This window comes from Agelaius phoeniceus, chromosome 3 (genome assembly GCF_051311805.1).
Source record: "Agelaius phoeniceus isolate bAgePho1 chromosome 3, bAgePho1.hap1, whole genome shotgun sequence".
Taxonomy (NCBI): Eukaryota; Metazoa; Chordata; class Aves; order Passeriformes; family Icteridae; genus Agelaius; species Agelaius phoeniceus.
This window is the reverse complement of record NC_135267.1, coordinates 112,265,163-112,277,916: the sequence shown is the minus strand read 5'-3', so window position 1 is coordinate 112,277,916 and position 12,754 is coordinate 112,265,163. Positions and strand designations below refer to the sequence as shown.

The following is a 12,754-nucleotide window of genomic DNA, read 5'->3' as shown; positions in this document are numbered from 1 at the left end:
AGCACTTCTCCCTCCCATCAGATGGGAGCACCTGGGAGCCCTCTGCTCCTAAAATCACAGTGAAGAATGTGACAAACAAGCATGGAAAGCTCATCCACGTATCTGTGTGTGCACACAACTCTACCTGGAATCTCAGGATAATGGTCCAAATAAGGCCAAGTGTCAGCCTGTGATTCCCATCCACAATATCATGAGATCCCATGTTTTCCAGGTGCACTCGCTGCTCCTTCAGGAACTGCAGGGCTTTATCCACATTCTCCAGGCAATGGATGCGCATCCTTCCTTTAGTTGGTTTAGGCTAGAAGGAAAAAGGAAGAATAAAAACATTTATTACTGTAGATGGGAGGGGGAAAAATCAGAGCTTGTAAACTCCTCAGTCCTGGCTGGGGCATCACCACTCCCAGGCAGCAACGCTGCATTTGTTCCTCAAATTCCAGGGACAAACCCAGTCCTTGCATCTTCCAGCCCATTTTCACCAGGATAATGGAAGCAGGTGCCAAACCCATGGTGGAAAAACCGATATCCTGGACCTCAGCTAGACACATGGCCCCAATTTCATTTGCCTTTCAAAGGATTTTTCCTGCTTATTTCCCTCATGTTTCCTCTCCAGGATATTCACTCACAAGCTCAGATTTGAGCTGTGAGCTAGCCAGTAAATCTCCTCCAGAAGGAAGTGGCATTGCTTTTCTTTGGTCAGTAAATCGGATAAAGAGTAAGAATGTAACAGAGATTGATTAGAAATTTTTCTTCATAGGAAAAAAACACTAATTAAAAAAATCAGCTACACCAACATAACGCAGTGATATGAAGGCCCAGTGCAACTGCAAAAATGCAATGAATGTGTTATCAGCATGCAGAATTCTGCTGTAAAACTGAATAGAATTAAGGGAACTTTGTTGTGCAGATGAGGATTACAGCTGAATAGCCTATTCAGTGTGCACTGGGATGTCACCAAAGGTACTCAGCCAAACAACTAATTGCCATAATTTCCTTGTTTTCTGCAGTGAATGTAATTAAGTGGCCATGGAAATAGCTCAGGCAATATCCTTGCCCCAGCCTGCATTCAAGGTGAAGAGTTCCAGCCAGTGCCATGGTACTGTCCCTGGAGACACAGCGTGTGCCACAGGGGATGGTGGAGAGGGAAGCCATGCAGGAAGAAGCCCTTTGGGACACACAAACCCTGAGGCCACAGGCTTCAGCCTTTGTCAGCCTGGGTCTGTTCTCCTCCCGAGGCTGGGGAATGATGCAGGATCAACCCACAGCTCACAGCAAGGAGGAGAATTTCCAGGGGACTCCCTCTGCTTTGGAGTATAAAGGCCCTCCAAAGAGGCCCAAATTGCAGCCTGTGCACACCTCATCCATCCCAAATTGCTGCCAATGCAAAGAGCCACAGCTGGAGCAGAAGAGGCAGGAGAGAGCTGCATGGTTGGCTGAAGCCTCCCAGAGATTCCTCAGCAGGGACAATCTGGGATCAGCCTTTAGCTGGCACCATCAATCATTAGGGGTGTAGAAAGCTGGACCTAAGGCTTGGCTGAGCCTTGCAAAACAAAACCCGGGGAGGAGGCAGTTCTGGGGCAGGAGGGAAGGCGGAGGCCTGGCTGCACCCCCAGCTCTGGCCCACAGCTCCTCTCAGCCCATAGCCACACCTGGAGCCCTGGAGCAGCTTCCCAGGCCTGCTCACCTGCACAAGGATGTTCCCAAGGCTCAGCAATGACTGTGACTGTGGCCATTTCTCAGCAGCAGTGGCAGACCCCAGCCTGTCCCCTCTGCCTTAACACAGCCCTTCCCACTGCCTGAAGCAGCACCTGCACCACCTTTATGTCTCAAACTACCGAGCAGGAAAGGATTCAGAAAGCTCTTTCTGTGCTCTCAGAAGCTCCAGTGCCATGGTTACAGAGCCAAAACCATTCACCAGAGATGCTTTATGTAGAGGAAGAGGCGTCTGAGTCTGGTTTGTGCAAGGTGTGGCTGTGCTTGCCACACTCCCCTGCATAGCCTCAGGATGAGGCATAGTGAGACATACCTTGCACATTTCTTGGGCTAACACAGATCCAGACACTGAATGGAAGGAAAGCAAGTACCAAACCCAGAGTCTTCACATACATGTTACAGGAAAACTGGTTCTACATCAAAACCCTTCCTCTTTTCCAAGTGAAAATGACAGAATTCACCACAGAGAATGTGCTTAAGTGGTTTGACCTTTGAGCATCCAGGAACTGCAAGGAATTTACTAATCCTTGATTTGGTTAGGGAAGAAACTGAGCTTAGGGCAAAAACAATTCCCAGCTTTATTTTTCTGTTTGGGAGAAGCTGGTTAACAGTGTGTGCAAACCAAATTACAACTGTCCTTTCATGCTGACTGGATTCTTTCCCACTGTGCTCAGTGAGAGCTTTGCATGCTATCAATTTCCTTCCAAACACTGCTGTGCAGAGGACATTATGCTCTAAGGCCTGAACTAAACACTAGGATTAGGAATCAAACTGAGCAAGGTCAGGAAGATGGAGGTCTTGCCATTATTGGTTGCTCTCATTCTGAGTTTCTCCAACACACCTCCAAGGACTGTGGGTTTTCACCAACAAAAATCACAGTAAGTTTTGGAAAATGCAGGGCTTGTGCAATCAAAGTGAGAGGGCAAAGAGCAGTCCTGCTTCCCTGACTGGCATCCAAAATCCTGGACTCTGCTCCACAGGCTCCAGAATCTGAATCTCAGGTTCAAAAGAGAGGAAACAACTTCTGTTTGTTCCACTGCACCACTAAATACACAATGTTTATGGGATACTCACCTATCTAGTTTCAGCTTTCTTACCATTTGATGTTTCCTGTCTTGATTTTAAGCCTTCTGCCTGATATGCCTTCAAATTTCTCTGGGGTGCCATGGAGATGTCAGAACCTACCTAATGTTGACTAAAATAAATTCCAAAACCTGAGGAACATCAGCATGGCAGTCCTCCTGGAATATTTTTGGTGTGTGTAAGATTCTCCTGGAATACTTTTGGTGTGTGTAATTGTCTCAAGGTTTAGTGCATTGCGTTTACTCTTGTTTGCAGAAGAAGGTGTGGTGGAATGCACTGTTCAAACAGAGCCTGCTGTCCTCCAGCCTCAGATAAGGAAGCTACAAAAAGAATGTGTGCTGGTGCAGACAGCTGCCAGTGCCAGACACAATGATGCAAGTGCAGCTCCAGGAGGCTCCTGTCCTCTCCCCACCCCATAGCTGCCCCAGCCCTGTTTGCATTTTCCAAAACCTGGAGTGAAATATGGAAATGAGCAGTGCAACCACAGTCATGGGACTGCTCTGAGCTTCCTATTTGCTGCTGAAAGTCAAATCTTGACAGGCAGACAGGCAGATTTAACCAGAGCTGACACAGTTGGTGTCCCAGCCCTCAAATAATGGGGCATGCTGGTCTCAACTATCCCTGTGTGAGGAATACCTGCCACCTGCAGTGAGCACATCAAACCCAACACGTGGCTGAGGTGAGCAGTCTGGCAGAGACAGAGAGGGGCTCAGAGCAAACTGCAGCTGGTGAACACCAGGATTTGTTACCCCATCCACAGAGGCACTTGTGTGCACATCCCAGCTCCCTCGCCCTCCCAGCTGCACTCAGGCATCTCCTCTCCTGCCTCCCCACATACACACTACACACACTACACTGGGCCATATGTTCCACTCATTAACCAGAGTCTTAAGCCACAGAGCTCCACTAATAGGAGAGCTTGATGACAAGTGATTACCCAGCCCCCTGCAGCCTTGGGTCTTAGCTAAAGACTGGTATTTCTTTGAAAAGATTTCTCCAAATTAGGCAGTTAAGAGCATCGCCATCATTTAAGGAACCGAAGGAGAAGCTGATACCCAGCCATTTCCTGGCACCCAATTCTCCTCTTGTGCAGCAGCATTTTCCACTGCAGGGACTTTCTCACTCACCACTCCTTGTGCTGGTACCAAGGGGGTGCTTAGCACACCCAAAGAAAGAATCTGATCCATTTATTTATATTGATTTTAGATATTCCCCTTACCAAAAAAAGCCCAAACCTTATTTATCTGAGTGAAATCAAGTGCACTCAGGGACATTCCTCAGCAGTGGGGTGTAATGAACACACCTCCAGCTGCTCCCAGGGTGATGTGGCCCTCTCCAGTTGTCGTCCTGCACAGCCCCGGCATGCTCTGGGAAGGGAGCAGGGATGGGCCAGGCCTGCACACCTGCACCACTGCAGGGTTTGTTAGCAGAGAAATGGGCCACTGCCCACAGGGCCCAGGTGTCCCAGCACATCTAACTCACCACCACCAAGGGATCTAAGGGGCTCAGGAACATTTTGTACTCTGTGCCTGTCAGATTTGGGAGCAGGGAACACGCTGCTGGAAGCACTCAGCATGTTACCAGCAAGGAACCTTTGAAGAAGACTTCCTTTGATTTCCACTGAAGCCACCAGGAATGCATTTTAGTGGTGTCTGGATCCAGCTGAAGCAATAGAGCTCTTTTTTTTTTCTTTTATATATAAAAAGACATTTTCAGTGCTGAACCCTCAGCACCCAGAATTCCTATACTGCAGTTGAGACAAGGATTCACAAAATCCCACCCAAACCCAACCCAATCCCCCCCCCAGTGGATACTGATAAGCACTTACAAGTCTCTCTCCTGAAAGCACCTCCAGGAGTTTGATGAGCATCCTCCCATCTCGAAGGTCAGTGTACAGGTCTGTAATCCGGCAGGACACACGAGCCAAGTGGGAATTCACCCACTTGGTGAAGGTCTTCTTCTGAACTGCCTCACGTTCATCTGTGGGGGGAGCAACAGAATGTTACTCAAAATAAATCACAGCTCGTGTTTCTATGTGAAAAAAAAAAGGGATGCTCGATCCTTTAAGATTAAATCAAAGGTATGGCTTGTTTTTTTGGGAGAATCATTGATGAAATTAGGACTTTTCATTGAAAATCCACCATTCTTCACCTGCTGAGTTCACCTGCTCTGGAAAACACACAGATCTGTAACAGATCCCCCAAAATACCACCAGTCCTTTTGGATTAAGACAAATATGATAGAGAGCAGAGACCAAAGCTTCCCACTGACTTTTTTCCCTTCTCATGGCAATATTTATTTGCAGATTCAACATTTGTAACTGTTTTTACACAATGTCAACATGAATTTTTCCATAACTGCATGCCTGAGGTAGACAAGCATTTATATCAAGCCATAGAAAAATAGATTCTTTCCACCTTCCCTTCCCAGAGTCTTTCACAACAGTTTATAGAGGAAGATTGGCTATGAGAGCTCTCTTACTGCACAGCCTCACTGCAGTCCACATTAATTCACAAACTCCTACCCAGCTCCTATCTGCCAAGCCCAGAGCTCTCAGACAGAAAACATTATACATCTCTGTGGTTACATGCTTCTGCCAAGGGCTTTGGACGAAGCCTTGTTAGCCAAAAGTCATTTCAATGAGCTGGGAAATACTACAGACCAAATTTGTCAAAACACAGGTGCTCTGACTCGGCCTCTGGAAGCCACAGTTAGACAGATGAATGGAAGCTCTGCTTTCCCAGGCAGACAGGGTTCCTCTGTGAAGATGTTGGCATGTACAGAACAGGACATGAGGACAGATTAATCCTAAACTGCAGCACCCCAGCTCTGAAAGCTCCAAGAATGTTGCTTAAAACATGGAGAACATTCCAGATGTGGCTGCCCAGGGGTTTGGTGGCTGCTGTCCTCCCAAAGGAAGGATGTGCTCCCTTCCTGGCATGGTTCCATCACATTCATAACCAGTCACTGCCCCCAGGACCTTGGGGACAGCAGCAAAAATCTGATCATGGTGATGTGGGATGACAAAGATGCTGAGGGTGAAGAGGACAGAAAGCTGGGGACCAAGTGAAATAAGAAAGGACAGTAAGAAGAGAAATCAGATAACAGAATGGGGGTGAGTGGGAGGGAGAGCAGACCTGCACTGAGTGGTGGTTTGCACAACTGCACAATCCCCACCCTAAGATTTCAGTTCCTCCCACTTATTTCTGAACTTGTTCTTCTTACCCATGTGGTTAGATGTGACCAAATCTAGTGCCCTGAAACTGCCCCGTTTTTAACAGCTTTTACCTACCTGTCAAGGTGTGAAATTACAAATGTGGCTTGGAAAAATGTCAAAGCTGGGGTTAGTGACAAAACAATGTGCTTTGGGTGAACTGACAGTTTGCATTTTTGTGTTTGCCCTTACTCTGTATGCAGCAGAGGATCCCTGTGATGGAGGAAGAGAACAGGAGATCAGCAGGAACTGCAGCTAGTGTCTACTAGCTTTAAATATATTTTTTATGAACTATTTATAGCAAGTGCCTGGGAATGCTGTATCTGCTTGTCTAGTAATCCATGCCTTTACTTGAAGTATTTTTTTGAAATGAGTCACAGAAGAGAAACCTTGCAATAGTTGGTGATTTTTAAAGAAAATTCCATCAGAAATTGTCTCCTCTCACCACTCGTACAAGCCCCAGAACAGCTCAGCAAGTTTGTTTATTTAATCACTGTAGTCTCTACACAGAAGCACAACATTCAGTGATCCCTGTGCTGTGCTTACATTCATTCCAAAGAGAAATGCCAATGTACAGGACCATGAAAATAGAGTTGGATATAGAAATATCATGTAAAACAAAAAGAGCTATCAAATACCATCTTAAAGCCAACCATTAAAAAATATTGGGTCAAAAATGAAGATTATCAATAATTCTCCCAATTTGGGGCCACAGTGAAGTAAAGAATGGGAAAAGAATGTCCATGTGGCTTTAGTAAAAGGAGCTGAAGAGTCAGGGCCTAATTTTGAGCAGATGAAAGACACGCTGTGGGAAATGCAGTGACACATCAAGTCATGTTGTGAAACCTTTGGAGCCATGGTATTAACTGACACCAGCTTGAGATCTTCTGGTGTTGAAAGCAAGTCAAGGAAGCCAACAGAGTGAGCAGCCCTTCCAGGACAGGGGAGACAGGTCCCTCCTGGGACAGTGTCCATGTGGCTCTGAAGCCACCTTCCCAAAAAGCTTTTCCACCCCAGCACTTTCAGTGGCCCCAAAGGAGGACAAAGTGCATTTTTCAGGCAGTGGCGACTCGGGCAAAAAGCCCCGAGAAAGTTTGACTGACTTCTTGTCTTGAGTGTTACCTCAGCATCCTGAAGCACAGTGAACTATCAGGGAGGAAGAGGATGGGAGTCCAGCCTGGCTGGAGCGCTGATGGTGGTGCCCTTAGGAGTGTTTTCTTTACTCTAGAGTTCAAAGCCAGTTGCTGCCTCTCCCCTTCTGCCTTCCCGTTTCCTCAGCCTTGCTCTGGGCGGCCCCGGTTTCCTGTTTACAGCGAGCGGGGCCGCTCGGTTTCTCTTCCCCGCCCCAGCCCGCTCCTGCCTGAGCTCCTCTCACCTGATCCCCACCCATCCTCTGTGGAACCGGCCTCCTCCTCCCTGCGGCCTCCACCACTGCAAAATAGTGTGAGAGTCTCTGCTGGGACCAGCGCTAGCTCCTCGTGCTGAGCCTACACTCAGCTTTTCACATGAGCTCCAGCAGCTTCAGTGCTGGAGCCATTCATGGCTTTTCACTTTCTTTCCATCTCTGCTCTGATTTACAGCAAGCAGGGACATCCCCGATTGTCTGGGTGCAGCCCCATGGAAAAACCCTGTGGCACCACACAAGGGCCAGGCCCCACATGCCACTGCCAACTTTTGGGGACAACCAGCAACTTATGTCAGAAAAATGCCACTGGAGAGACACAGCAGCTCTTTCAGGCTCCTAATGGGGCAGTCACCCAGGAAGGCCAGGCTTTATCCTGCTCTTGGCACAGGCAGAGCACAGCTCTAATTCTCCACTGACACTCTCAGCCAGAGAAGCCCCTGGAGGGAGAAGGCACAGCCCTTCTTACCCCGCATCACTTCACTCCTCTTGCACTCCCACAACGTGGGAAAGCAAACCAAGCCCATTTGGAAATTGGTGTGACTGGGGTTGGTCATGTTAAAACCTCTCCTGATTATTTCTACATGGTGTTTCACAATGACAGCAGGTTTTTGCAATGCTTTTATCAGCCCTTCTAACTGATAAACTATTTTTCTGCTCTCAGGTTTCAGGTTAAAACACACACAGAATTAAAACCAAGGAATTTTGATTGTATGTTTCAAATAAAGAAAGATAGGTACAGAAATGTGGTGCTTAGAGCCCTGACAATTTGGTTCAGCAAACAACACAACTGTGACTCTCTTAATGTGCAAAACTCTCCACAGTAAGGGCCAGGTGCATCCATGAATGGTGACTCCAGGGATTTAACATCAGCCATGGGTCTTGAGTGCTATTTACAAACCTCATGTGATGGTTTTGACAAATATCCTTCATATTTTCAAAAACACAGTTATGGATTTTGAAGATTAATTAAAATGAAAGGATATGGGTGGAGCTCCAAGTGTCCTACAGCTTGTGAAAACATTTATTTCCCAAGGGTAAAGAGAAATGAGCAACATGCAAAACATGCAGAGCAGGAAAACGGAAGCCGCTCTCCGAGCAGTATCAATAATAGAGAATCCAACTTATCTTGGAGCAACACTGGGAAGGAAATTTCCTTTATGCGGAAGGCCCCAAGACAATGCCACCACCAGACAGGGGCTTGCAAACTCCAGCACTGTGATTGTGATGCATCAAGGACTGACTTTGTTTAGGAGTTCAGTAAATAAACCAGAGCTGGTACACTGAAAGCATAAACTGAGCTGGACAGGATCACAAACAGGCATCTAACCCCTTCCTCGCTTGAGGGGAGACCATTCTTCCTCCACTAATTTGATGAGAAAAAATCTGACAAAAATGCAGCCACTTTCTGAAAGCCCAGAGCTCAGTTACTGAGTCCCCAGTGCGGGACAGTGAGAGGGGGGTCACATACAGCACCCCCTCTGTCACACACTCAATAGGGCTGTGCCAGAATAATGGTGAATTTGTTTGAGTAACTGCCCTGGGAAAGGCAGGGCTACAGGAGCTGGCTGAGAGCAGCCTGGGCCCCGTGACCCTGGGTGCTCCCACATGCCAGCAGTCCTTGTGGGCCCCAGGGCCCCTGTGTGCAGCAGCTCTGACCACAGCCATGGCAGGGGTTACCTCTTACCTGCCTGCTCAAACCAGACACCCTGATCGCTTCCATACCGGTCAAAACACATTTCCAGCACTCTGACCTTGAATCCCTTTCACATGGAGGGGTAAATCTGTTCAGGCCATGCTGCTGTCAGCCCTGCACAGGTAAAATGACTTTGGGTGTGTGACAGATCTCACCAGCCCCTGGACAGGGGCAAAAGCCTCCACACAGCAAAGGGGGTGCTCTCAAAGGAGCCCAAACCGTGAAACTGGAGCACAAAAAGGAGCTGAAAGGAGCAGTCTGGGACAGCCCAGCCATCAGTGCACCAACAGCCTCCCTGCTGAGGCCAGCCCAAGGGCAGCTGCTCTTGGCATTGGCACTGTCCATGGATCCCTGCAATACCTCAAGCAAAACAAATTACAGATGATTGTTAATCCCTAACTCCAAAAGCTCCATCTCCTGCAGGTTTCCATCTTATACTTCCATGCTGGAAGTAATTTCTCCAGTTTAAAATGATTATTTCTTTTTATTATAGTATCCAGTGTGTGCCCTACATGAAGCTCTGCAACATCCACTGACTCATAGATCAGCTGAGTGCTGTTCTAAGCACACCACTTCTGCTGATATCCACTATCCACAGCTTCCCAGAATTTCCCAGATGATATCCTCATTTCACAGAGCACAGAGAAAACAGACTTTCCTTTCACAGGACAACATTCCCATTGCTGCTGGTGTTCAGGAGGCAAGATATTCGCCCTATGCTTTCTCGCAGATGCAAGGATGTGGAGTGAAATAGCCAGTAATATTCACAGCTTCACAAATTCCAGCTGTGCTTTGAGGTTTTTCAGTTGAGAAAGATTTGTGAGAGAAGGGCAGATCAGCTACTGGGACCAGAATGTGGTGATCAAATAAGATTTTATCAGTAAACAACACAAACAGATGTGCTGTGATAACCTTCACTGTTTGCTGGAGTAAGGCAACATGAAATAGCTGTGACATGGCCCAGCTCTGACATTCCAGGCAGGCTTGAGTGGAACAGCCTGGCCTGAGGCAGGCAGAGCCCTCAGCAGCTCTGACACAGCTCCTTTGGTCACCACTGCAGCAGCACCTTGACAAACAGAGCTGGTGGCTCCTGCTCCTGTCCAAACCCAGGGCTGTGTGCTCAGGGACAGCTGGGGACTGCCAGCAGCCCTGGGCTGTGCCTCAGGCTGGGCAAGGAGGCTGAGGCTGGGTTTGTGTGCTCCTCACAGCCCAGCAGGACCCCACCCTGGGGTGAGACCCCTGGGGGACTGCAGCTTGTGGGGTGTGTAGCTATGCAAAGCACTGAACTGATGCAGCACTAAATATAGCCCAGAGGGTAAAATGCACCTCAGTGCATCCACTGAGGATCAGCTGAGGAGAGAAACATCTGGTTTGGGTAAACACTCCCGAAATGATGGCCTTTCCACATGGTCCCACACATGCTGTATTCATCCTTGGGCATCAGGAAGCCCAGAGAACAATGCACAAGCATGCACAGCCAGGCACAGACAGTCTAAATGGAAATACATTGGAATTGACCTATGGGGAAGAAAATGAAGGAAGGAGGAAAGATCACTATTAGCTATCAGTAAGAGGAAAGGAAATTTTCTCCCAACATTCAAGTTTCTTTTAATATTCAGGTGTCCTATAGGAATAAACTGAGCAGTGGATGCTGCTTTTCCCCAGCTGCAGATGACAGGTTAAGACTGAAAATTTGGATTGATAAAAATGGACAAAACAGAGCTCAATGTAGAAAACACAAGTCCATAGTACACACATGCAGGAACAAGGAAAGAACTAAAACAAAACCTGCAGGAAGTCAAATTTACACATGACACACAGAGAACATGGGTCCAGTGCTTAGAAAAATGCATCTCCTTCACTTTAATCTTGCTGTCAGTTTACCATGGAGGAATAGGAGTGGAGCAGCTGATCATTCTCATGCAAATAGATGCATTTGTTAATGGTTATTTTATGGCACTAAGTAATCTGTGGAGTGATTTCCAATCCAAACTGGTGAGATCACACCAAAGCTTTTACGTGCTCCAGCATGACTTAAACAAGAACTTGAATGCAAATGTTAAAGATGACAAAGCAATGAAGGGATTTTGTTTGTGCTGTGTTTAGATGGTGATTTCATTAGGAGCAAAATCTTTGCTGCTTTCCTGACTCTGCTACATGGAGACAATTGTGGAGAAATCAGGGGTGTGTTCAGCAATCCTTTTGCTTTTACTAGGAAGCACCAGCCAGCTGCTAAGTCCTATTAAATATCTACCCTTCCCTAATAAATGTTACAGCATGTGACCACTTTCACTGCTGAAAATCCTCTGGAAAACAAAAAAGGGAAAGCTACAGAATGCAGCATGTGGAACAAACAATTCTGCTGCTTTCTCTCTTTGATGGCACTAAACCTCCCTCAATGACATGATGCACAGGACAATGTCCAGGAGCCAGCCAAGCATTGCAGGGTGTGGAAGGGCAGGTCCCTTCATGGTCTTTATTTTTACACACAGTTTATGGCATTTTGGTGTCAGCAACACAAAAATGAACCTTCCACAAGCCAGATGCAAATTCTTGTACAGGAATGATTATGTTCATCTCCAAAAAGTTACTGTAAAGCCTCCCACAGAAAATAAACATAAAAGTCATCTGGGTTTAACAGATTAAACGGGTGGAAGAACTCAGCTTTTGATTTATAGTTTTTGTTTCAGTTCAGAAGATAAGATGACATATTTAAGGAGATTTAGAGCAGCAGGTGCCCAGCTCTCCCTGCATTGGTGATGGCTGTGTGAACTGCTGGTTTAACTTTGGGGGCCTGGAATACAAAGCAGTGTAACCATCTGCCACAACATGGCCAGCTCCCTCTGTGGATGTGTGGCCCATGACAGGGCCCATTACAGCAACAACAGCCAGTCAGCTGCTCTTCTGGTTCTCCAGGAACTCCAGCAGCTGCTGGTTCTTCTGTATGAAATGCAAAGCAGCTACAAAAACACCACCTTCAGTGGGTAATTCAAATGATTTAACACTTCTGGGGGCTGCTCTTGGAAATGCCCACGCACACCTTCTGCTTCAACTACCACCAGCTAGCCTGGGTTGCACACAAATACTGAACAAAATAATCACAAGGAACAAGGCCTGAATCCCAAACTGTATCACAGAAACACAGACTTGGGCTGCACAGAATCTTAAATATCATCCAGTTCCACCCCTCTGCCATGGGCCAGGACACCTTCCACAAGGCCAGGTTGCTCAGAGCTCCATCAAGCCTTAAACATTTCCAGGGATGGGACAGCCACAGCTGCTCTGGGCAACTTGTACCAGGGCATCACCACCCTCACAGGGAAGAATTTCCTCCCAATATCCCATCTAACCCTTCTCTCTGTCAGTGTGAAGCCATTCCTCCTTATCCTGTCACTCCAGACTCTTGTAAATAGTCTCTCTCCATTTTTCTTGTGCCTTCTTCAGGCACTATCAGGTCACTCTGAAGCTTCTTTTCCTCAGGCTGAACAACCCCAATTGTCTCAGCCTTTCCCAAAGCAGAGGTGCTCCATCTCTCTGACCATCTTGGTGGCCTCCTCTGGGCCTCTCTTTCTCCTTTCTGAAGAAGGTTGCTACAAAGCCGTATCTACAGCAAAATAGCAGAAGTACAGATGAATAAAGGAGTAACTTT

The 12,754-nt window shown here is 47.2% G+C and overlaps 1 protein-coding gene across 9 annotated transcripts in view; it reads right to left on the bottom strand.

The window, feature by feature from the left end:
• Positions 1–12,754, bottom strand: part of SPTBN1 (spectrin beta, non-erythrocytic 1) — a 116,092-nt gene that overhangs the window by 42,483 nt on the left and 60,855 nt on the right. For all 9 annotated transcript variants that reach the window (XM_077176204.1, XM_077176203.1, XM_077176209.1 and 6 more), the window contains 2 exons: positions 4,622–4,773; positions 125–298 (listed from right to left, as the gene is read on the bottom strand). In XM_077176204.1, the coding sequence (XP_077032319.1) occupies positions 125–298; positions 4,622–4,773 (326 nt within the window). The remainder of the gene's footprint in view (positions 1–124; positions 299–4,621; positions 4,774–12,754) is intronic.